We start from the raw sequence: 25597 nt of genomic DNA, 5'->3' as shown, positions 1-25597 counted from the left end.
CAGCCTCCAGGCTCAAGCGATTCTCCTGCCTCAGCCTCCCAAGTAGGTGGAATTATAGCCACCCACCACCATGCCCAGCTAATTTTTGTATTTTTGTTTTTTTTTAAATAGAGACAGTGTCTCATTCTGTTGCACAGGCTGGAGTGTACTGAGGTGATCATAGCTCACTGCAGCCTGGAACTTCTGGGCTCAAGCAATCCTCCTTGCCTCAGCCTTCCAAGTAGCTGGGACTATAAGACTATAGCCACCAAGCCTGACTAATTTGGTTTTTTTTGTAGAGACAGGGTCTACTATATTGCCTAGGCTGGTCTTGAACTCCTGGCCTCAAGTGATCCTTGTGCCTCAGCCTTCCGAAGTGCTGGGATTACAGGTATGAGCCACCACACTCAGTCTTTGCTTCAAATTTTTAAAGAATGTTTATGAAAAGGGAAACAATGCAAGTAGACATTCCAAATCACTTTCCTTTTACACATCAACATTGACATTAAAGATATCATCTTTATTTTCTAACATTTGTTCATTTAGGTTTTCAGATCTTTGTTTCCTCAACTAAATTATAAATTGCCTGAGGGCAGAGACTATGACTTACACTTCTTTACATCTCTCATGGGATCTAATGACTTCTATTATACACAATAAATAAATGTTGACAGATTCTATCGTTAGTGTCATTTGTTTATATCTATACCGTTATATGTCTTTGAGTCAAACATGAAAGCTATTGGTTACATATCTTAAAAAAAGAAAAAAGAAAGTAGAAAGGAAGCATACTCAGTTATATTTCCTCTACTTATTGTCACAGCAAGGCCCTGCAGTTGGTGGGTAAGCTTGTCCAAAAGATTATGCTCCTCTTCTTTTCTCTGATTATAGTTTGCAACAGGTGCAGGTTCATCAGCCTAGGAGAGAACGTAGGTCCATTTTACTAAAAAATTAATTTCAGTTTCCTATTAATTTCAAAAGAACAACAAAAAACTCCAATAAGTGCTATAAAACAAAGTAATTATCAGTGTGACATTATACCTATCTTAGGGAAATAAATTAGATTTAAAAGAAACATAGATGATTGTGTTGGAATGCAAACCAAATGAAAAAAACAAAATTATAACACTTGTTTTGGGTTTTTATTTCCTTGCTAAGTATTATAAACCTTCCATAGTCAGCCAGAGATAGGTTCTGACAGAAGATTGGCTTTATGGTCAATAAGACAGGCACCAAACCCAAATTCTGCCACTTATTGACAGAAGAGGCATGGCTGCTTCACCACTGAGAGCTTCCACTTCCTCACCTAATTATTCCTATAATTAGATTTTCAAACTTTTCAACAGTCTAAGTTGAAAAGTTCTTTGTCACTGGAGAAATCTGGATGAGATCTTCAGTGACCACATATCTCAGATGCAGTAAAGGGGAGTAATATACAGCTGGAGAGCTGACTTTCAGGTGCCTTCCACTTTAAAGGCTCCATGGGTCTCTGGACCTGGATATCTAGCTGTAGCCAAGGCTCGTGAGAAAAAAAAAAAAAATCCTGAAGGGATTGCCAAAGTTAAATTCCTGTTACTCCTATTTCTGCAGAGTCATTGATATCAGAGCTGCCATTTGATACAAGATGCTTCTTTGCCACTTATGAGGCCTCAGGGCCAGATTATGCATTCTTTCCCCACAAGGAAATTAAAATAAAAATAATTCTAAACTGTAAAACAAAGAACTCACAAAATGCAAAAATAAAAATAGCTCCTTCCAGGATTGTCTGAATCCTTAATAGCAGATGAGTTCATCAAAGTTGAACTTTTTTCGGTAGTTGGAGACCCAGATTTTTTGCTCTGACGCACAGACTCAGCAAGCCTGTTGGGCAAGCCAGCACTGGCTGCAGTTAGACTATATCGCTAATGCAAAACTAGGAACTTATCAACTTGAATTAATTCCCACTTAATAAAAATACTTGTATAAGAAGAGATGTTTTAATAATGTGATTAACCACAATACTTACTTTGCTTAATTTTTGAAGAGTATTTTTATTTTCATTTATTGCCTGCTTTAACTGGATACATCTAAATTAAAAAAAAAAAAAGAAAGAAAATATATGACTTTTTCTATTGTCAGAACCAGAAAGCTATTTTATAAAATCATTCAGTCCTTGAGCAGGCAAGGCAATTAGTCACTGTATGAACAATGCTAAAAAACACTATTAGCTGTTAGCTCAGATGATCTTCATAGCATTTCCACCTATTAGCTCAGATGATCCTCAAAGCATAGCCAAGCTGTAAAGCACCTAGACGTGAAAACCAAGCCTCAGAAACCTTCAGTGACTCTGGGCATCAATTTTGTCTCTCTAAAATAAGGAAGAATGCTGGACTTTAAAATGCTTCTCCAGATCTATAACTCCATAAATCTAGGAACTAGCCTCAGAGACAAAACTGGTAATAGCAACTAAACTTTATTGTGTACCAACCATAATGTTAAGCAATTTACAAGCACTACCTCATTTAAGCCTCATAACAACCCTCACTCCACTTAAAGAAAGTGAAATTCTAAAAAGTGTCCAAGTTCATATAGCTACTCAATGGTATAGTAACCACATGAAGGCAATTTAAGATTTCACAGTTGGCCTACTCCCACCACAGCACACTCCTGCTTTGAGCTTGGCTTTTCCAGACAGGTCCGGCATTTTATTTATTCTATAAATGCCTCAATTCAGTATTAAGTCTTAGATACCCAAATGAGAAGTACAGAAAATGATCAAATATGAGCTATAGCTCATGATGAGAGATTTTTTAAATCAAAGGCTTTATCAAACAATAACCTACAAAAGTCACTTTTTTATGGTGTTTAAGTCTCTCTCTCTCTTTTTTGGTTTTTTTTTTTTTGCTTATAGATGTGAGTGAAATGAAACAAGCAGTGAAAAAGGGAGTAACAAGGTTGATCCAAGATGGCTGATTAGTAGCCGCTGTGGTCCATGGCACTCACAGAGAGGAATGAAGAGGGGCAAGTTAATTCAGGACCTTCAACTGAAACACCCAGGTTCTCACATTGGGACTGACAGGGCAAACAACTTGACCCATGATAATGTAGAAAAGCCAGAAAAGGTGGGGGAACAACAGCCAACCTGGGAGTGGCATGAAGCCAAAGGAACCTTCATCCCCAGCCAAGAAAAGTGGTGAGTGATTGTGCAACCCTGCCCAGAAAACCATGCTTCTCCCATGGTTCTTTGCAACCCACAGATCAGGAGAGCTCCTATTGAGTTCACACCACCAGGGCCTTGGGTCCAAAATACAGAAATGTGTGGTTTCTGAGCAAAGCAGCTGCTCAGGCACACACACAGACCCAGGAGTTTTACATACTCTGGCCCCAGGATCCCCAGCAAGGGGGGATATCTAGCTGTATATATCCCTAGAAAGGGAGCTGAATCCAGGGAGCCAAGCAGCATTGTTCTGTGGGTCCCACTTCCACGGCAACTCACAAGTTAAGACCCACTGGCTTGGAATTCCAGCCAGCCAACCAAAGCAGTCTGGAATTGGTCTGAGGCAGTTCCAAGTTACCAGGGACTGGGGTGGCTGTCATCTCTGTGGTTCAGTAGACTTAGCTATTCTAGCCTGCTGTCTTTGGAGAATACAAATGGTCCAGACAAGAAAGAGTCCCCACTAACGCAGCACATGTGCTCTACCAAAAAGCAGCAGACTGCTTCTTTGAGTGGGTCTGTAATCCCATTCCACCTGACTGGGTGAGATCTCCCAAAAGGGTTTCCAGCCATGTCCTACAAATGCGTGTGGGCTGGCAACAGGTCAGTACTCTCCTGGGACTAAGCTTCCAGAGGAAGGAGTTGGCTGCCATATTTGCTGTTTCATAGCCTTCACAGGTGATACTTCCAGGTATGGGAAAAACTGAGACAATTAGGGTCTGGAGTACAGCAAACCACAGCAGCACTACAGTAGAGTGGCCTGACTGTTAAAAGAAAAACAAACAAACAGAAAACAACAACAACACCATCAATAATAAAAACCCAACAAAAATCCTATTTAAAGGTCAGCAAGCTCAAAGATGGAAGGGAAATAAGACCACAAAGATGAGAAAGAATCAACACAAAAACTCTGAAAACTCAAAAAGCTAGAGTGCCTCTGCTGCTCCAAAGGATCACAACACCACTCCAGCAAGAGCACAGAAGTGGGCTGATGTTGAGATAGCTGAACTGACAGAAGAAGGCTTCAGAAAGTAGGTAATAAAAAACTTCACTGAGCTAAAGAAGCATGTTGTAACCCAATGCAAACAAGCTAAGAATCATGATAAAACAATACAGGTGCTGACAGCCAGAATAGGCAATTAAGAAAAAAACAACTGACCTGATGAAGCTGAAAAACACAAGAACTTTATAATGTAATCACAAATATCAATAGCAGAACAGACTAAGCAGAGGAAAGAATCTCAGAGCTTGAAGACTATCTTTCTGAATTAAGACAGGCAGACAAGAACAGAGAAAAAAAGAATGAAAAGGAATGAACAAAACCTCAGAGAAATATGAGATTATGTATAGAGACTGAACTATGACTGATTGGGGTACCTGCAAAAGGCAGGGAGAATAGAACTAAGTTGAAAAACATTACTTCAGAATATCATACAGAAGAACCTCCCCAACCTGGCAAGAGAAGCCAACATTCAAATTCAGGAAATCAGAGAACCCCAGTAAGGTACTCCATGAGATCAACCCCAAGACACATAATCATCAGATTCTCCAAGGCCAGAATGAAAAAAAAAAGTTAAAGGCAGCCAGAGAGAAAGGCCAGGTCACCTATAAAGGGAAGCCCGTCAAACTAACAGCACACCTCTCAGACCCAAGCCCTATAAGCCAGCAGAGATTGGGGACCAATATTCATCATTCTTAAAGATATTTCCAACCCAGAATTTTAAATCCAGCCAAGCTAAGCTTCATACATGAAGGAGAAACAGATCCTTTTCAGACAAGCAAATGCTTAGGAAATTTGTCACCACCAGGCCTGCCTTGCAAGAGCTCCTGAAAAAAGGACTAAATATGGAAAGGAGAAACCGATACCAGCCACTACAAAAACATACTGAAGTACACAGACTAGTGACACTATGAAGTAACCACATAAACAAATCTGCAAAATAACCAGTTAGCATAATGATGACAGGATCAAATTAACACATAATAATAGTAACCTTAAATGTAAATGGGTCAAATGCCCCAATTAAAAAGACACAGAATGGCAAGTTGGATACAGAGCCAAGATCCATCAGTATGCTGTCTTCAAGAGACTCATCTCATATGCAAAGACACACATAGGTTCAAAATAAAGGGATGGAGGAAAATTTACCAAGCAAATAGAAAACACAAAAAAACAAAACAGGGGTTGCAATTCTAGTTTCTGACAAAACAGACTTTAAACCAACAAAGATAAAAAAGACAAAGAAGGGCATTACATAATGGCAAAGAGTTCAATTCAACAAGAAGAGCTAACTATCCTAAATATATATGCACCCAATAAAAGAGCATCCAGATTTATACAGCAAGTTCTTAAGATTTTCAAAGTAACTTGGACCCCCACACAATAATACTGAGAGACTTTAACACCCCACTGACAATATTAGGCAGATCAACAACACAGAAAATTGACAAAGATATTCAGGACCTGAACTCAGCTCTGGATCAAGAGAAACTGATATATATCTACAGAACTCTCCACCCTAAAACAACAAAATATGCATTCTACTCATCACCACATGGCATTTACTCTAAAATTAATCACAAAATCAGAAGTAAAATACTCTTCAGCAAATGAAAAAGAACTAAAATTATAACAGACAGTCTCTCAGACCACAGTGCAATCAAAGTAGAACTCAAGATTAAGAAATTCACTCAAAATCACATAACTACATGGAAAGTAAACAACTTGCCCCTGAATGACTTGGGTAAATAATGAAATTAAGGCAGAAATCAAGATGTTCTTTGAAACTAATGAGAACAAAGAGACAATGTATCAGAATCTCTGAAATGCAGCTAAAGCAGTGTTAAGAGGAAAATTTATACCATTAAATGCCCACATCAAAAAGCCAGAAAGATCTCAAGTTAACAACCTAACATCTCAACTAAAATAACTAGAGAACCAAGAGCAACAAACCCTAAAGCTAGGAGAAGACAAGAAATAGCCAAGATCAGAGCTGAACTGAGGGAGATAGAGACCAAAAAAAAAAAAAAAAAAATTCAGGAGCTGGTTTTTGAAAAATATTAATAAAATACATACACCACTAGCTAGGCTAATAAATAAAAGAGAGAAGAACCAAATAAACACAACAGAAATTATAAGAGGGATATCACCACTGATCCCACAGAAATACAAATAACCAGCAGAGAATACTACTATAAATACCTCTATGCAGATAAACTAGAAAATCTAGAAGAAATGGATGAATTCCTGGACACATACACCCTCCCAAGACAGAACCAGGAAGAAACTAAATCCCTGAACAGATCAATAATGAGTTCTGAAATTGAGGCAGTAATAAATAGCCTACCAACCAAAAAACTCCCAGGACTAGATGAATTCAGAGCTGAATTCTACCAGGCATATAAAGAACAATGGGTAGTATTTCTACTGAAATTATTCCAAACAATTGAAAAGGAGAGACTCCTCCCTAACTCATTGTATGAGGCCAGCATCATCCTGATACCAAAACGTGGCAGAGACACAGCAAAAAAAGAAAACTTCAGGCCAATATCCTTCATGAACATCGATACAAAAATCCACAACAAAAAAATGGTAAACCAAATCCAGCAACACATCAAAAAGCTTATCCACCACAAGCAAGTTGGCTTCATCCCTGGGATGCAAGTTTGGCTCAACATACGCAAATCAATAAATGTGATTCATCGCATAAACAGAACTTAAGATAAAAACCATATGATTATCTCGATAAATGCAGAAAAGGCTTTCAATAAAATTCAACATCTTTGCATGTTAAAAACTTTCAATAAACTAGATATTGAAGGAATATACCTCAAGATAATCAGAGCCATATATGACAAACCAATATCATACTGAATGGGCAAAAGCTTGAAGCATTCCCCTTGAAAACAGGCACAAGACAAGGATGCCCTCTCTCATCACTCCTATTCAACGCAGTGTTGGAAGTTCTGGCCTGGGAGGTCAGGCAAGAGAAAGAAATAATTAGTATTCACATTGGAAGAGAGAAACTCAAACTATCCTTATTTGCAGGTTACATGATCCTATATCTAGAAACACCATTGTTTTATCCCCAAAACTTAAGCTGATAAGCAACCTCAGCAAAGTCTCAGGATACAAAATCAATGAGCAAAAATTGCTGGCATTCCTATACACCAACAACAGGGAAGCAGACAGCCAAATCCTGAACTCACATTCACAACTGCTACCAAAAGAATAAAACACTTAGGAATACAGCTAACAAGAGAAGTGAGGAACCTTCTCAAGGATAACTACAAAGCACTGCTCACAGAAATCAGAGATGACACAAAAAACTGGAGAAATATTCCATGCTTGTGGATAGGAAGAATCATATCATGAAAATGGACATATTGCCCCAAATAATGTATAGATTCAATGGTATTCCCATTAAACTCCTATTGACATTCTTCACAGAATTTAAAAAAACTATTTTAAAATTTATATGGACCCAAAAAAGAGCCCAAATAGCCAGCACAATCCTAAGCAAAAAAGAACAAAGTGGGAGGCATCACACCACCTGACTTCAAACTATACTACAAGTCTACAGTAACTAAAACAGCATGGTACTGGTACAAGAACAGACCTATAGACCAATAGAACAGAACAGAGAACTCAGAATGAACACTGCATACCTACAACCATCTAATCTTTGACAAACCTGACAAAAACAAGCAATGGGGAAAGGACTCCCTATTCAATAAATGGTGCTGGAAGAGCTGGTTAGCTATATGCAGAAAAAATTGAAACTAGACCCCCTTCCATACATAATACACAAAAATTAACCCAAGATAGATTAAGGACTTGCATGCAAAAACCAAAATTATAAAAACCCTAGAAAAAAATCCAAGCAATACTATTCAGGACATAGGCACTGGCAAATATTTCATGACAAAAAAAGCCAAAAGCAATTGCCACAAAAGCAAAAATTGACAAATAGAATCTCATCAAACTAAAGAGCTTCTGCACAGCAACAGAAACTATCATCAAAGTAGACAGAAAACCTAAAGAATGGGAGAAAATATTTGCAATCTATCCATCTGATGAAGGTATAATATCCAGAGTCTACAAATAAGCAAATTTATCAGAAAAAAGAAACAACTCCATTAAAAAATGAATAAAGGACATGAACCAACACTTCTCAAAAGACACACATGCAGCCAAGAAACATGAAAAAAAGCTCATCAAAATCACAATGAAATACCATCTCATGCTAGTCAGAATGGTGATTATTAAAAAGTCAAAAAACAGATGCTGGCAAAATTGCAAAGAAAAAGGAACACTTATATACACTGTTGGTGAGAGTGTAAATTAGTTCAACCACTGTGGAAGACAGTGTGGTGACTCCTCAAAGACCTAGAGGCAGAAATACTATTTAACCCAGCAATCCCATTACTGAGTATATATCCAAAGGAATATAAATTGTTCTACCAAAAAAGACACATGCACACATACATTCACTGCAGCACTATTTCACAATAGCAAAGACATAGAATCAACCTAAATGCGCATCAATAATACACTGTATAAAGAAAATGTGGTACATATACACCATGGAATACTATGCAGCCATAAAAAGGAACAAGATCATGTCTTTTGCAGAGAAATGGATAGAGCTGGAAGTCATTATCTTCAGCAAACTAATGCAGAAACAGAAAACCAAACTCCACATGTTCTAACTTGTAAGTGGGAGCTGAATGATGAGAACACATGGACACATGGGGGAAAACAACATACACCCAGGCCTATAGGAGGGAGGTACTGGGGGAGGGAGAGCATCAGGAAGAATAGTTAATGCATGCTGGGCTTAACACCTAGGTGACGGGATGGTCTGTGCAGCAAACTAGCATGGTACATGTTTACCTATGTAACAAACCTGCACATGCTATACATGTATTCCTGAACTTTTTAAAAGTTGAAGAAAAAAAATAATAAACAATAATAAATTAAAAAATTTTTAAAGGGAACAAAAGTCCTTTGTCAAAGGGGAAGAAAAAGACAAGGGGAAACATCAAACTGGGGCTGCCCCTGCTAGTGACCTCCCCAAAAGCCCCTCGCCCACCCTTCATCTTTGCAGTCAGCTTCCCATTGGCACCTATGTTCTCAGCCTCCAGGGTGGGCAGGGGGCCCAGGGCTGCCAGTGTAACACAAAACAAATATGTTGGGATTGCCTCTCATTTTATTCTCCCTTACCAGGCATGAAAAGAATACCTCCCACATCTGCTTTTAGATACTGAGGGTATGGACTTTGTAACCCTAAGGAGAGACATCACCAACAAGCAAAGGATGGCAGAGTGGAAAGACAGCAAGGGCTGGTCTTTGAGGATATCACAGGCCATGAAGCCACCCTGAGAGAACCTAGCTGCAGGGTTTTTTGTCAAATGAGACTAAGAGTAAAGCAATTTATTTTGACATCTGTCATGTTACTTGACCAAAAAAATCTTTACTAAAACTTAGAAATTTCACTTAAAGGCCAGAGTGAAAAACTATTTTAATATAATGTACCAAGAAAATAAATTATTTATTACAATTACTTCCTTTATAACTATGTAATTGTTAAAATCCTCAAACAGCTGATATTTTAAGACTCCTGGTTCAGGATAAAAACTAAACACACATTCATCTTCACTGCCTACTGAAACCCCACAAAAAATGATTACAATGTTTGAAAAGGTAGCAAACCTTCAACACTAAAAAGAATGAAAGAGGGACAACTAGCCAGCAAGAGATTTCAACAAATTTCTGCTCCATGGAAAAAGGCTGGAAGCATGTTCTCCTGCAAAGGGAGGAAGACAAGCATAAGAGGGAGATAATCTGGAGTCAGCAGACATAAAGGATCAAAGGTTAACTAAACTAAATCATAGAGGGATGCATTATGAAATTTTGCAGATGAAAAGACATGCACGGTGGCTGGGATTTACTTTATACATTATATAATATTGTGTTATACTGTGTAAATTAAATCATACGCATACATCTAAGCTTTGAAGAGAGAAATAAATGTTAAAGCAATCTAAGGTCTTCATGTTATTCAACGGAAGAGTAATGATACTGATTAAGTTTAGACTTAGTTGGGGCTCTTTTATAATAAGTCTATGACTTTTAAAAGTCTATTTACAGAAAACCTGAGCCAGTTAGCTCCCTTTTCCCTTCTCTGTTTACCAGGGGATTCTTCCTTAAAAACAAAAAACAACAAACAAAAACAATTAACAAATGACCTGAAGAGAATCATAGCTGCTAAAGAAGTTTCCCATACACCAGGGTTAAAGCCCACCCTATTCTGGCACTGGGGGGCTCCTCAGACTAAAAGCTACTTCCCAGCCTCTAAAAAGCCCCGTCAATGTACAGAACTTCATTCTTATTCAGGAGATAGTACTAGCAGGAAAGACCCCTATCTATTTAACAGTAGAAAAACCCATGAGAGTTCTCTGTAATAATCAACCTAGTCCCTCATTCTTAAATGAAGATAGATAAGCCAGACCTAATAAAGAAAACCAGCAACATGAAAGATAAAATTTAAGAATAACCATAGATGAATTAATTAATTAACTAATTTAAAAGAATCAGAACCCAGAGAAAGCAAAGACAATTCAGAGAACAGAAGAGAACTTAAGAAAAAAAAGTTTCCTAGTCATGGAAGTAGTAAGAAGGCAATCAAAATGAAAACAAGAACATGATGTTATGAAACAAGAACAATTCAAGAACAAGAGAAAACACTTGTAAATTAACAATATGACTGCTAGCCAGGCACAGTGGCTCACACCTGTAATTCCAGCACTTTTGGAGGCCAAGGCAGGTGGATCACCTGGGGTCAAGAGTTCAAGGCCAGCCTGGCCAACATGATGAAACCCCATCTCTACCAAAAATACAAAAATTAGCTGGGTGTGGTGGAATGTGCCTATAATCCCAACTATTCAGGAGGCTGAGGCAGGAGAATTGCTTGAACCCAGGAGGCAGAGGTTGCAGTGAGCCAAGATTGCACCATTGCACTCCAGCCTGGGCAACATAGTGAGACACCATCTCAAAAAAAAGACAATATGACTGCTGAAATAAAACAATATGGCTGTTGAAATAGATAATAAAGAAAAGGGTTAAAGTCAAGAGAATTGCCAGCATGGTAGCTCATGGCAGGGGAGAGGGGCATCCCTTTAGCCTGGGAGGCAGAAGTTGTAGTGAGCCGTGACTGTGCCACTGTGCTACAGCCCGGACAACAGAGTGGGACCCCTCCCCACCTCCCTCCAGGTGTACACAAACAGACAGAGATGTTTGATAAACATCTCCCAGGTGTACACAAACAGACAAAGAAACAAAAACTATTATCAGAGAGTTATGGGATCTAGAGGATCAGACCAGGATATTCAATACCTGACTCAAAGGTGTTTCAGGAAGAAACAGACAAATGGAAGTAACAAAATAATCTTTTCGTAAAATAAAATCTCCCAGAGTTCATGAGACATGAGTTTTCAAACTGAAAAAACTCAAGTGTTGAGCAGATAAAAATGACACCTAAATGACATTTTCAGACATGCAAATGTCAAAGTGAGTTTTTAAATGACAGCAACGATTATCTTTTCATGCACAGGGAAGACTATAATTACTTGGGCTTAAAAATAATTACTAGGCTGAGCACAGTGGCTCACGCCTATAATCCTAGAATTTTGGGAGGCCAAGGCTGGGGGATCAGTTGAGGTCAGGAGTTCGAGACCAGCCTGGGCAACATGGTGAAACCCCAACTCTACTCAAAATACAAAAATTAGACAGGTGTGGTGGCACGTGCCTGTAATCCCAGTTACTCGGGAGCCTGAGACAGGAGAATCACTTGAACCTGGGAGGAGGAGGTTGCAGTGAGCCAAGATTGTTCCACTGCTCTCCAGCCTGGGTTACAGAGTGAGACTCAGTCTCAAAAAAGAAAGTAACAATAATTATTATTATTTTTAGTTTACTAACATAAAATTTTAAAACCTAGTTTTCCCTGGGACTTCAAATTCAGTCTATACATCTTATTCTATTTTTACATCTAGTAAAGCAAATACAATAACCTTTGCTTTTCTCTTTTTTCTTTTTTTTTTTTTTTAAAGATGGGGTTTCACCATGATGGCCAGGCTGGTCTTAAACTCCTGACCTCAGGCGATCCACCCACCTCGGCCTCCGAAAGTGCTAGGATTACAGGTGTGAGCCACCGCGCCCGGCCCTTTGCTTTTATTTCATTACTGTTAATTCAACTTAAACTAAATCTCTCAAACAATCCTACTAATAATTATAAATTAAACTCAATTAACATTTCAAAATTTATTTGTTTTGCCTTTAAGCACTCTGTATGCCTGACTTAAGTAAAACTTTTCCAAACAATTACAATTCACTTAAATTAACAGAATGAATCTCATGTTCTTTGGAATTTTATAAAATCTTTAAATATCTCAAAAACAAAGATTATCTTAATGATGTCCTTCCTAAACTTAATACAAATGTTATAAATTAATAGTCTAAATTTGATTTAGTTCATCATGTCTACTTAATTTTAAACTCTCCTAGGGATTTTTTTTTTTTTTTTTTTTTTTTTTAGTAAAAACAAATACAAAACAAAAAATACCCACCTAGAAAACAGTTTTGTCTTCTCATGGGAGGTAAAGTCAACATCCCAATCAAGGACTAACTGCTTCTAGACAGAGGTTTCTGACCAGGTCACAGGATCTGGGCTACATAGGCCAAGGATTCAGGGTAATCCTGCCCAAGTCACCTATGTTTACACTAAGCAGTTTTTATAGCTGCTGTCACAACAGCAAGTCCACAACCATCAGGTTTAGATTGTTTTCTTCTAGATTCAAGTTACAACACTATCTGATTCTTCCATTTGATTCCGAAGAACCAATCTCTATGCCTTAAATACCATTCATTGAAATGTAAATGTAGTTCCTGGAAAGCTTATATAATTTAGCATACTTTACCTTTGATAAATATGTTGTCTTTTATTGGGTTCTAGAGCTTCTTTCAGTTGGCTCTCAGAAAGCAAACTATCAACCTATGGAGACCATTTAAGATATCACATTGTTAAATACCATATTGCCTTAGGAAGAAAACTTCTCTTCCTATCCAATATTTTACAATGAACGCTTTTAGACATACGACAAAGTTTTAAAAATTTTACAATGAATACTCATATGCCCACTACCTAGAAAAAAAATTAACATTTTACTATACTTATTTATCTATCCATCAATCCATCTTATGTATTTCAAAATAAGTTACAGTTATCAATACATTTCTCCCTCAATAATGTACTATGGGTGTCACTAACTAGTTCAATAGTTGATGTAAAATATGCATATAGTGAAATGCACAAAGATGAGGCATACATTTGCTGAGTTTTGACAAATCCATACATCTGTGTAACCATAGTAAGTTCCCTCATGCCCTTGCCAGTAAATCCCCACCCCATTCCTCCAGAGACAAACCTGTTTTGATATATTTTCCAATGTAAATTAGTTTTGCCTGCTCTTGAAATTTTATATAAATGAACTCACATAGTAAGCACTCTTGTGTAACCTTTCCAGAAAGCATGTTTTTGAGATACTTCCATATTGCTGTGTGTGCCATTAGTTCATTCCTTTTTATTACCGAGTGGTATCTATTGTATTGAATGTACTATGATTTTGTTTGTCTTGACTTAAGAGTTTAAGTTTACTAACACTACATGTAACTTTGTCAATATACTCACCAAAAAAGCACTTACTTCTTTGGTCTGTTTTCTATAGATTACATAGAGAAGATAAAGTGGATGAAAAAAAGAGAAAATTCCACTAGTTTCTTCTCTACTCTTGCAATTTGGTATCCAAGTGTTATTTACAAAATTCACACACCTAGTGACAGAGCCAGTCACCACAGGCATGACCCAGAGGGTCTGTTGATTACTTGTCCTACAAGTAATCTGTTCCATTTTCTGCTTCAGGTGTCCTCTGTGAAGACAGGGAAGAATTAGCTAATACTATAAAAATACACTTTCTAGACAATCAAGGTATCAAAAGGCTCCAGAGCCAACATTTCTCCAGGGAGAATAATCTTTGTAATAGTTTGTTTTAATAATCATTTTTATGGTTTCCTTCTAAAACTTTTCCTGGTTCTCCTCATGTCGTACTAAATTTAAAATTAGTTCATCATGACTGATCATCAGAGAAATGCAAATTAAAACTTCAATGAAATACCATCTCACACTGGTCAAAATGGCTATTATTAAAAAAATCAAGAAATGACAGATTCTGGTGAGGCTGACAAGAAGAGAGGACACGTATACACTATCAGTGGGAATGAAAATTAGTTCAGCCACTATGGAAAGCAGTTTGGAGATTTCCCAAAGAACGTAAAATAGGACGACCATTTGACCCAACAATCCCATTCCTGGGTATACCCTCAAAGAAAAATAAATAATTCCACCAAAATGTCATATGCATGTGTATGTTCCCTGCAGCACTACTCACAATAGCAAAGACATGGAATCAACCTAGATACCCACCAATGGTGGACTGGATAAAGAAAATGTGGTACATATACACCATGGAATACTATGCAGCCATAAAAAAAAAGAATGAAATAATGTCCTTTACAGTAACATGGATGAAGCTGGAGGCCACTGTCCCAAGCGAATTAACATAGGAACAGAAAACCAAATACCACATGTTCTCACTTGTAAATGGGAGTTGAACATCGAGTACACATGGACATAAAGATGGGAGCAATGCACCCTGGGAACCGCTGGAGTGGGGTGGAAGGAAGAGGAATGAAGGCTGGAAGACTGCCTATTGGGTGCTATGCTCACTGATTGTGTGACAGGCTCATCTGTACCCTAAACCTCAGCATCACGCAGTGTTTCCATGTGACAGACCTCCACATATAACCCGACTCTAAAATAAAAGTTGAAATTTAAAAATAAAATAAGACACAGAACCATATTAAGAGTCCACCAAAGTTCAGCATAAGTCAATGCCCCATCAAGTTTTATTTTATATTTCTACCAGAAGAGTATTTAGCTTTTGTTTTACCACTCTGATTCCAATACAGTCACCTAAATATTTACCTCCCAAATCCTTTTTACTTTTTAAACAAGAGAACAAAAATGGACAAAATATGAGCATCAGTGAATCTCTTACTGGCCCAAGATTATAAAATAATTTTACTCAGTGAAAAACTACTTGGTAATAAAATCACATGAAAAAAATTAAAATTAATAAAGTAAAATTAAAATGTCAGAAAATAAACCCACCGGTTGCTATTTACTTTTTTCTTATTTTCAATAAATATTCTGTGTATTTTAAAAAAGTTATTATTATTTTTTTTTGAGAGTCTTACTATGTTGCCCAGGATAGTCTCGAACTCCTGGGCTGAGGTGATCCTCCTGTCTCAGCCTCCCAAGTAGCTGGTACTACCGGCATAAGCCACCATATCTAGCCTAAAAATTTTATAAATATAACAAAGAATAAAGAAAATCATAATAATCATCAGCATCCTGTCACAAAGAAATACCATATCAGCATATTTCCTTTTACGTTGTTCTGTGTATATTATATATAGAAAAAAGTTATTGAAATACTGTACATTCCATTTGTATTCTTTTTCTAATTTGACATTTTATCACAAATATTTAACACATTAAAAAACCCTTTAACAAAATTGTAATCACAGTATTATATCATCATAAATTATTTCTCCATTTCCCTATTACTGATCATTTAAATTTTATCCAAATTATAAGTAACAATGTGAATACTTTTATACATCAATCTCTGTTCTACTTTCTAATTATTATATATAGCAGATCCCTGGAAATGTAATTTTTGAGCCTAAGTGCATACATGTATGCTACACCTTGTTAAGCTGCTTTCCTCAAAGGCTGTACAGGCACCTTATACACGGGAGCAGTGAGTATGCCTGCTTCATCACAACTTCCTCAAGATTGACTGTTGTGATTTTTAAAACTTTTTGTGATACCTTATGTCCTTTGCAATTACTTTGAAGTTAACATTCCTCATTTGTTTGAGTTACTTGTATTTCCCCTCTCATTCACCTCCTCTGCTCATTTGTCAGATCTTAATGTTCTTGCATATTAAGACTATTCCTTGACACCTATTTTGCTTGAGTTCATGGAGGCAATAATAAACTCCACTGAAAGAAGGCTCAAAGGAAATGGGCTTGGAAAGTGGAGAAGAGGAACGGGCCTCAGAGTTGGGTTGGAAATGGTTACTGATACAAGTTTAGATTGGGAGATGAGGTGAGTTAGTCAGTTGTTCGGGTAGGATGCTGAGGTGTCAGGTGGGAGTGACGATTGGAGGAAGGGGCGCTTAGTTGATAGTCACGAATTTTGGGAGGTTTCGCCGTTGGCTGAGGGTTGAATTGGGAGCAGGAGGGGTTTGAAGCCGGGTTTGGTGCTGGAATGCTAAGGGGTAAGGAAGCGTTACAACCTGGGAAGGTAAGTGGGTTGGGGCCAAGCTCCCAGGATTAGGTGGGGCACGGTGAGGAAGCCGTAATGCGCGCAGCTGCGTCCTCCTATCGTCCGCCCCAGGCCCCTCTACACAGCCTGACCCTACCTGTTGCTTCAGCTCCTGATTGCGGCGCCTCAGGGCCTGGAGGGGATCGCGCTGCCGCCTCGCTAGCATCTCCCTTGCCCCGACCGCACCGCGCCAGTTGCCAGGGAAACCAAGCGGCGGCGCCGGAAGGTGACGCCATCGCCGTGCGCCCGCCTCCCAGCCCCGCCCCGCCCGGGCAGGTCCAGGGAAGTGTCAAAATGGTTTCTTGTGGTGGTCATTCACGTCACCACGCAGGTCACGGCCGGGCGAGTCATTTTTCCTCGCCAATTCCTAAGGATAGGGGAACGTCCCCCGGCATCTGAAACTACATTCCCCACAATACATCAGTAATACCACCACCTTCTTGCTGGGGTACTGTTTTATGGCATTTGCTTTCTGATACCAATTTTGTAAGCTTATCTTAAGATACAATTCGAGCATCTTAAACTCTTACATTAACTGCAAGGATAGCTTTCCTATGGGATACATGGTTCTGTTGCATACTCTCAGTTCAAAAGGCAGCTTTTAATTATTTGCCATTTAGTCTACTGAAGTTTCATTGCATTCTAATATTGCACGTTGTCCATTCTGAATTCTGTAAGGATAGTAATTCTATCTGTTCTACAACAAATCTATGAGCAAATTATTAGTTCTCATTCCCAGTTTACATCAACTCTCAGGAAAGTTGTCATGTTTCCCCATGTGGGATTGCATCCCATGAATCTAATTCCCAAATTACTATACCAAAATAGGACTTGAATGAATGATAATGATTGGAGCTCACCTTCCAAATGATGGACCCCATTAATATAAATGAATGTTCTTCAGTACGACCACAGGCCAGGCTGAACCATCATTTATGTACTTTTTTCAAGTATAATATATACAAAGTCTACAGACTTTAATTGTGCAGCTCTGAAAACCCTCCACCCCATAACAACACCCAGATTATGAAACAGAATATTATCTGCCCACTAATAGTCATCCTATGTTTCTAGTCTGCCTACCCCCACCCCCCAACACCCAAACTCCCAACCCTCTCACTTCCCCACCACATACCAAAGGTAGACAATATCCTAAGAGCACAAACTTATACTGCCTTTTTTTGTACTATATAATGAAATTATGTGGTGTGCGCTGGCTCCTCCTGTCCTTTAAACATCACATTTGTGAGATGCATCTATATTGCGTGGCTGTAGTCTGTTCACTCTAATGGCTATTTCACATATGATATATCCTAACATATTCATTGATTCTACTGTTGCTGGGTAAGTGGGCAGTTTCTAGCTTAGGGTTAGTAGAGTGCTGCTAAGAACATCCTGGTGCAAATCTGGCAAACATATGTATACCACTGCTGAGTCACAGGGCATGTTATATGTCAGTTTTAGTAGATATCGCCTGGTTTCCCAAAATGGTTGTACTAATTTATACCCTATCAGCAGTGTATGAGTTTTTGTTCCTTATATCCTTGGCAAGATTTGCTATTGTCTGTTTTGTTATAATTCATGTCTTATTTTAAATTAATTTCCCTATAATGGCTCATGACAATTAATGTTCACTTAAATAGCCAAACACAGGATTTCCATTAAAAATGTTTATAACAAATGACAAAATAAATGCTATAAAATATTTTTAAGTGGATTATTAAATCAGTGATTACAGGTGATAAGAGATGATCAAAACAAAGCAAGTTACTCTAAAAACAGCTATTATGAAATTCTCATTTTCAGTCTATAAATTAGAAAAAAATCATTCTGTATCTACTTATTTATAGGGATTTCCATATTTTAAATGGAAAAGTTACAACATCATGGATACAGTTTAATTGTATGTTGGTAAAAATAAACTAATAAACCCCCCTAAATATGTGTGAATAGGTGAAATATGAGGAAGGGTAAAAAAGAGTGTATTACTCATTCACCTCAGGTGTGAAAATGTTTGACTTTATACATTTTTGCACCATACTGTTCCAGTTACAAGTATTCATTACTTGCAATTCCTGGATCAGCATCAACATCCCCTGGGAGCTTGTTAGAAATGCACATTCTCAGGCCCTACCACAGTCCTAGAGAATCAGAATCTGTATTTTAACGATATCCCAGTGTTTCATGTGCACATTCAGGTTTGAGAAGTGCCACTTAGGTATCCACTGTGCTATAAAGGATGTGATTACTTAGCTAATGATTTTTCACTAATGACTGTAATTTCAGGACAGTCACATTAATACTAGTCATTGTTCCTCCGTAGTTATACCTTGATGCCATTATAAAAACAAACATAACCTAAAACAAGGGAGGTCTACAGTAAGGTAGCCAAAAGAAACTAAAGCAAACCATGGCCAATGTTTCTCGTGAGAACAAGCTATTTCATAAAACTCATCATGATTTCTATCAGTGTGTTAAAATGAATAACAATTTTGTATTGCTTCCTCACAGGAGATACTGAAAAAGAATTTAACAGCTTCCAAGAGACTCATAATGTAAACAGAAGCAGTGGAACAAGATGACTCGGAATCAACAAAAAGATTATAGTAAAGAGAAGAGAGAATGTTTGCAGTTTCAGGCACTTTAAAGAAAATCCAGGCCAGGCCCAGTGGCTCACACCTGTAATCCCAGCACTTTGGGAAGCTGAGGGGGGTAGATCACCTGAGGTCAGGAGTTCAAGAACAGCCTGACCAACATGGTGAAACCTCATCTCTATTAAAAATACAGAGATAGCCAGGTACCAGGCATGGTGGAATGTGCGTGTAACCCAGCTACTCAAGAGGCTGAGGCAAGAGAATCACTTGAACCTGGGAGGCGGAGGTTGCAGTAAGCTGAGATTGCGCCACTGCACTCCAGCCTGGGCAACAGAGTGACACTCTGTCTAAAAAAAAAAAAGAAAGAAAGAAAAGAATCTACCTCAAATAAAAATGACAAATATATATGAGCACCTTAGTGCAAGGCACTGTTTGGGCCTCTGGTACAAGATGTTTAACACGGCTCTCAAAGAGCTTCCAAGCTACAGTAATAGACTAGAAACATGAAAATCGTATCAACCACTTACCACAGAAATGCTACCTGGTGTACAGAATTCCCTGCCAAATGAACAGTTTATGATTAAATACACTGAGTTCTAAAGTAAGGTCATGCATTGAGTATGTCTACTAGACAGCTGAAAGAGTAAAGCTGGAATTGAAGAAAAGGATCAGATGGAGGGGGGTCGGCTTGGATGTGCTAGTTAAGCCAAGAGAATGGCTAGGGTAGTCACAGGAGAGGACAGAGCAGAGAACCAAGGACGAAAGTTTGAGGAACTTGAGAAAGGCAGCAATAGTAGCAGTTTGGAAACTTGATAAACTTTTGTATTACAGAAGCAAAGGAAGAATTTCAAGGGAGAAAGTGGCCTCATCATATACTCTTGAGGTAAAATGTGAGAATTCAGAGCCAAAGATATCAATGTTTCTGGAAGGTGCAGAGGGCAGATCACAACAGGCCAATGGGCAAAATATTTGGAAAGAATGTGACAGTGAACCACTTCTAATTGGCCAATGACAGCATCAACTAAAAGAAATTTTAAGTCAAATCTGTGCATTTGTTACCTAGGCATGGCGGCAGGCACCTGTAATCCCAGCTACTTGGGGAGGCTGAGGCACAAGAATCGCTTGAACCTAAGAGGCAGAGGTTGTAGTGAACTGACATTACACCACTGCACTCCAGCCTAGGGGACACAGTGAGACTCCGTCTCAAGAAAAAAAAAAAAAAAAAAAGAAAATGTGCATTTATAAATAGAAAGCAGGATGAGACTGCAGATGCCAGAAAGAGATGATGTACTGAAGAACAAGGAAGGTCCTGAGGGAGATGCAAAATTCTGCAGAAGCCAAAGAGACAGCCTTGGAAGGGGCCTGAGTGTCTTCTCTCCTGGTAAAGGAAACCTAATGAGACAGAGCTTCAGAAACAGTTTTCAACCTCAGCTGAGCATCACAATCACCTGGAGAGCTTTAAAAATTCTAATACCCAGTCCATATTACAAATGAAATGAATCAAAATGTCTGAAGAGTGGCATGCAAGAATTAGTATTTTTAAAACTCTCCAGATGATTGTAATGGGCAGCCCTGTTGAAAACTACTGCTCTAGACAAAAGTATTAAGAAAGACCAAGGAATTCCCAGCTAATGGCCTTTAACTTCTCATATGGTTGATCTACTAGGAATGAAAGTTATCAAGTAAACTGGGAGTTTAAGGAACTCAGGTGCTAAAAAATGAGACACATTACAGTCACAGTAGAACCCATTTGTAGTGAGCCAAGTGAGAAAGGTGAAGTCTTTCTTTAAAGTTCAGTGGTGAAGGTAATGTGCAAGCAGGGATGGAGTCTAATCTGACCAGGGAGCATCCAGGATGCCTTATGAGGTTAACTGGAAGAGTAACACAACTAATAGTCTCCAGAGTGGGCAGTTCTATAGGAGATGTAGAGAATGTCAGCTGTCCTAATGAGGTGGGTGTACCTCCTGAGACTAAACAGACCAAGTACAACGTAACATAGTTCAAGCCTGTTGATGACAAGGTCCAGAGAATGGCTGAAGCAATGTGGGATAGAGCAGGTGGTCTGGGAACCCCATCTGGGGGGAGAAAAGGAGGCAGGGTAGGAAAGTAAAAGTGGACCAAGACCAGGTAGATGTCATGAGTAAATGACAGTGCCAAATGGAGGTGAGGGAATATGTAGTCAACAGTGTGTCATTTTCAAGTTATGACTGGCACTGACTCCTGGCTCCCACCTTTCCATTTCCAGTTGTGGCTAAAATAGAAGTACTGTCTCCATAGTATTTTTTTTTTGGCGGGGAGTGGGGGGTGGGAGCTACCACGTTTAAGTAGAGCAAAGGTAGAAAAGGTACAGAGGTAACGTTAAAGGTAACTGCCCACTACAGAACTGGGGAGTACAGTCACAGTGTAAAAAGGTAATAAGCAGAAAACTAGAAAATTAGGAGTGGCACAGAGTGGCTAGAGATCTCGTAATAATATAGACAGGAGTCAGAAGTAGCACATGCCCAGAAGCAGGTATACCTAGAGGAGAGACAGGAGAGGGGCATGACTGTGTCAGGGTAGTGCGCATAAGTAATGAGAAAGAATGAACATTGGAAGGACCAGGTACACAAGGAACATCGCACAAGAATGGGGCCAAACAAGCAGAATTAGGCCAATCACAACCCACATGCTTATTTGGGGGTAAGATGTCCCTCAAGGAACCTACCTTGTCTCAAAGAGTCTCAACTCTTGGAGCCTCAATGAGGGGCGGTCACTAGGAAGCTTCAGCAAACTGCAGCGCAGACAGGACTGAGCTCTAAGAACCAACATTTCAGTCCTTGACTACTACATTCACAGAATGAAAACAAAGTTGGAATAAGGCATAATAGCCCCAGTAAAATAGGGAGGTGCTTCATGTGGAAACAACTTTCCTATGTTAACATGGAGTTGAGACACAAAATTTTAATCTTTGTAGGAATGAGCAAGGGTGGTGCTCTAGAAACACTCCCTGCAAATCAAAAGAACCAGGCACTCACTCTTGATTTTTATATATAGGTAGGATTTATCACTAAGCTCTGTTCAGGAGGGTTTCTCCTTCACATGTGTATCCCATAATGACATATAAAAGAGAATTTTGCCAATAAAAACTTATACACTGACCAGGCATGGTGGCTCATGCCTGTAATCCCAGCACTTCAAGAGGCCGAGGGTATGGATCACCTAAGGTCAGGTGTTCAAGACCAGCCTGACCAACATGGAAAAACCCCGTTTTCGACTAAAAATACAAAAATTAGCTGGGCATGGTGGCACATGCCTGTAGACCCAGCTACTTGGGATGCGGAGGCAGAAGAATCACTTGAACCCAGGAGGCAGAGGTTGCAGTGAACTGAGATTGAGCCACAGCACTCCAGCCTGGGCAACAGGAGCAAAACACTGTCTCAAAAACAAAACAAAACAAACAACAACAACAAAAAAACAAACTTATACCCTGTACTTGGAATACACTGTTTTGTTTTGGGTTAAGACAAGGTCTCACTCCATCACCCAGGCTGGAGTGTAGTGGTGAGATCACGGCTCACTGCAACCTTGACCTCCTAGACTCAGGCGATCCTCCTACCTCAGCCTGTGGATTACAAATTAGCTGGGCCCACAGGTGTGCACCACCACAGCCAGCTAATTTGTAAGTTATTTGCAGAGACTAAGTCTCTCTATGTTGCCAAATCCCGGGCTCAAGTGATCTTCCCACATCAACCTCCCAAAGTGCTGGGATTACAGGCCTGAGCAGGGCCAGAGACTACACTGTTACTCTTGGAAGTTCAAAGGTCTTACAGACAGCACCCTTACCTCAGTTACGTTTACACATCCCCTTACTTTTCAACGAGTTCAGTAAAAGAACCCTTAATGATCCCATAGCTGAGTCTGCTTTGTGCCTGTACCAAAGAAGGGGCACAAGTTACATAATACATCTGCTCAAAAACACTAGTAAGTCAGTTTTGAAAACGCAGGTCTCTTGATGCAGTAAATTCCATGAAAACATACTTCCCCTTATTAAAAAAAAAAAAAGCTTCAAAGATGTTTAATTTTTTTTTTCAAAAATAAAACTGATTCATAAAGTGCAAGAAGAAGTCATTTCTTTCCAGTAGTCTATATCCACTTTCATCAAACTGTTGGAAACAGAAAAGAGAAAAAAAATAGAAATATACGATCTGTAACTTCAAATTGTACTGTGGTATTAAACCATGAACCATAAGATCTGGTGTTAAAGACAAGAAAACTGAGGTCCTGAAAACTTATGATGCACAGCTCTTCTGAAAATGCTAAGACTGGATGCAAGGTTCCTGACTTCCAGGCCACTGCTCTTTCCAGTTTACAAGGCTGCCAAAAACCTAAGAATTCAGTTTGGAGTTTACAATCGCCAAAGCGAAGATGCGCTACCAAGGATGTTACTGAAAAGAACTAGGGGTGGCAAGATCATCTCCCTGGTTCCTTCTTTTTTCTTTTGTTCTTTCCAGTATTTTCCATACTGATGTTTAACGTCAGGGTGAGCGACATAACACGTTGGTGAGACATTCTCATTAAACACCCAGTGAACTAAACTAAGACACCAATGAACAAGTTATGAGGGAAGACAAAACTTCCACCTTCTGGTGTCTGTGAGAACAAGTCATCTTCTGCGACCTGACCAGAGTTGATACTAAGGTATTTGTCCGACCCCAAAGTCTCCCTTTGCAGTGTCACTATGTGTACTGCTCACCAACACTCCGGGAAGAGCCCGCCACGGCAGGCGGGGACTGCGTGGCAAGCCTGGCTCTGGCCGCCGCCGGCTCGGAGCTCCCGCGCGGACATGGCAAGGTGGCCAAGCGAGGGATCGAATGAGGCGGAAGGCGCGGAATCTCAGGCCAGGTCCAGCTTCTTCTGCGTCGCCGCCAGCTTGTCCTGCAGCCTCCGTTTCCTCCAGTCCAAGTAGCGCCTCCGCAGTCGGTTCGCTTGCCAGCCCAGGAGTATTCCAGAGGCGAAGGCTACTAGCACTGACAACTGCAGCGTCCTTTCGGACACATCCGCCATGGCAGCCACCGGCGTTCAGCGCGGTCTACGGCGCGGCGGCGGGGTCAAAAGGCGCCGCGCGTTCAAGGGCGGGGCGCGGAGCGAAAATGAGGCCAAGGTGGTGGGGCATTCCCAGCGCAGCCAGCGAGACGTTGGTTCTCCCGAAACTCGTTAATGGTCCCGTCTGTCTCGCCTTCAACTGAAGACTTTCTCAGACCATGGATGACCCCACCTTCCCCTCTCCTGAGCCCCCCAACATTTCTCGTTGATGCCTTACATCTTTAGCTAACACTGGGGGCGTGTCTTGCTGACCCAACTCTAAGCTCTTCACCGCTTTGTATTTTCTTTCAGCAATAGAATGCGAGCCATTTGTCTAACTTTAAATTTTCTGGTAACCTGTTTTTTTAAAAAATAAAAACAAAAGCATGAAATTGTTTTTAATAATATATTTACTTATCCCAATATATACAGGATGTTATTTCCACATGTAACTCTTTTTTAAATTATTAAGGAGAAGCTTTTTTTTTTTCATGCCAAGTCTTTGAAATCTGGTGTATATTTTACAGTTAACAGCAAGCACATCTCAATTTGAACAAATTTTCAATGGAGATACTTGTCAGTGTCTAGATTTCATAAAATGTACAGCTGAAAAAGTAGATTCATATACAAGCTGTTCTAAACACACAAATAATTTTCCAATAACCGAATGGAGTACCAGTTTTTAGATTAAATTTAAATTCATTAAAATTTTTTAAAAATTAAAAACTCAGTTCTTCAGACACACTAGCCATGCCTGGGACCAGTGGTTACCTTATTGGACAGCACAGGTCTAGGCACCATGCCATCCCGGAACTAACATAGGGTCAAAATTGTTGGGATAGGAAACAAACAAACACACTTCTAATGATGAAAGTAATTTTGACACCCCACCCCCCGACCATGACTTCCACCTCCTGGTGTTCAGGCCTTTGAGTAATCCCCTCCCCTTGAGGGTGAGTGGGACCTGTGACTTGCTTCTAACTAATATAATAAAGCAAAAGTGATGATGATGTCACTCCTGTGATTACTATGTATATTAATCTGTTCTCACATTGCTAATAAAGACAAACCCGAGACTGGGTAATTTACAAAGAAAGGAAGTTTAGTTGACTCACAGTTCCATGTAACTAGGGAGGCCTCACAATCATGGCAGAAATCAAAGGAGGAGCAAAGGCACATCTCACATGGTAGCAGGCAAGAGAGCCTGTGTAGGGAAACTCCCCTTTAATAGACCATCAGATCTCGTGAGACATATTCAC

General features: G+C 39.4%; 2 protein-coding genes across 4 annotated transcripts in view; both read right to left on the bottom strand.

Annotated features, from left to right (window-relative positions):
- LOC105712056 (nephrocystin-1) overlaps positions 1-16864 on the bottom strand; it is a 73452-nt gene extending 56588 nt beyond the window's left edge. The window contains 4 exon segments of the mRNA XM_064371680.1: positions 772-896; positions 1985-2045; positions 13151-13224; positions 16781-16864. Coding sequence (XP_064227750.1) covers positions 772-896; positions 1985-2045; positions 13151-13224; positions 16781-16849 — 329 coding nt within the window. The 5' untranslated portion in view covers positions 16850-16864.
- On the bottom strand, positions 873-24326 carry LOC135272937 (mitoregulin). 3 transcript variants are annotated; one of them, XM_064371677.1, is made up of 4 exons: positions 24010-24326; positions 23100-23419; positions 1985-2045; positions 873-896 (listed from the first exon to the last, which is right to left on the bottom strand). In XM_064371677.1, the coding sequence occupies exon 1, from the start codon at positions 24318-24320 to the stop codon at positions 24150-24152; it is 171 nt and encodes a 56-aa protein (XP_064227747.1). In that variant the 5' UTR covers positions 24321-24326; the 3' UTR covers positions 873-896; positions 1985-2045; positions 23100-23419; positions 24010-24149. The 3 variants fall into 3 exon arrangements, with proteins under 3 accessions (XP_064227747.1, XP_064227746.1, XP_064227748.1); XM_064371676.1 differs by lacking the exons at positions 873-896; positions 1985-2045 and adding exons at positions 13151-13224; positions 21982-22069; XM_064371678.1 differs by lacking the exons at positions 873-896; positions 1985-2045 and adding an exon at positions 13151-13224.
- Positions 24327-25597: the final 1271 nt, after the last annotated feature.

Source organism: Aotus nancymaae, unplaced genomic scaffold (assembly GCF_030222135.1).
Source record: "Aotus nancymaae isolate 86718 unplaced genomic scaffold, 86718_ANA_hifiasm-v0.15.2.pri h1tg000155l, whole genome shotgun sequence".
Classification (NCBI taxonomy): domain Eukaryota; kingdom Metazoa; phylum Chordata; class Mammalia; order Primates; family Aotidae; genus Aotus; species Aotus nancymaae.
The sequence above is the reverse complement of the archived record's forward strand: the minus strand, read 5'-3'. Positions and strand labels throughout refer to the sequence as shown.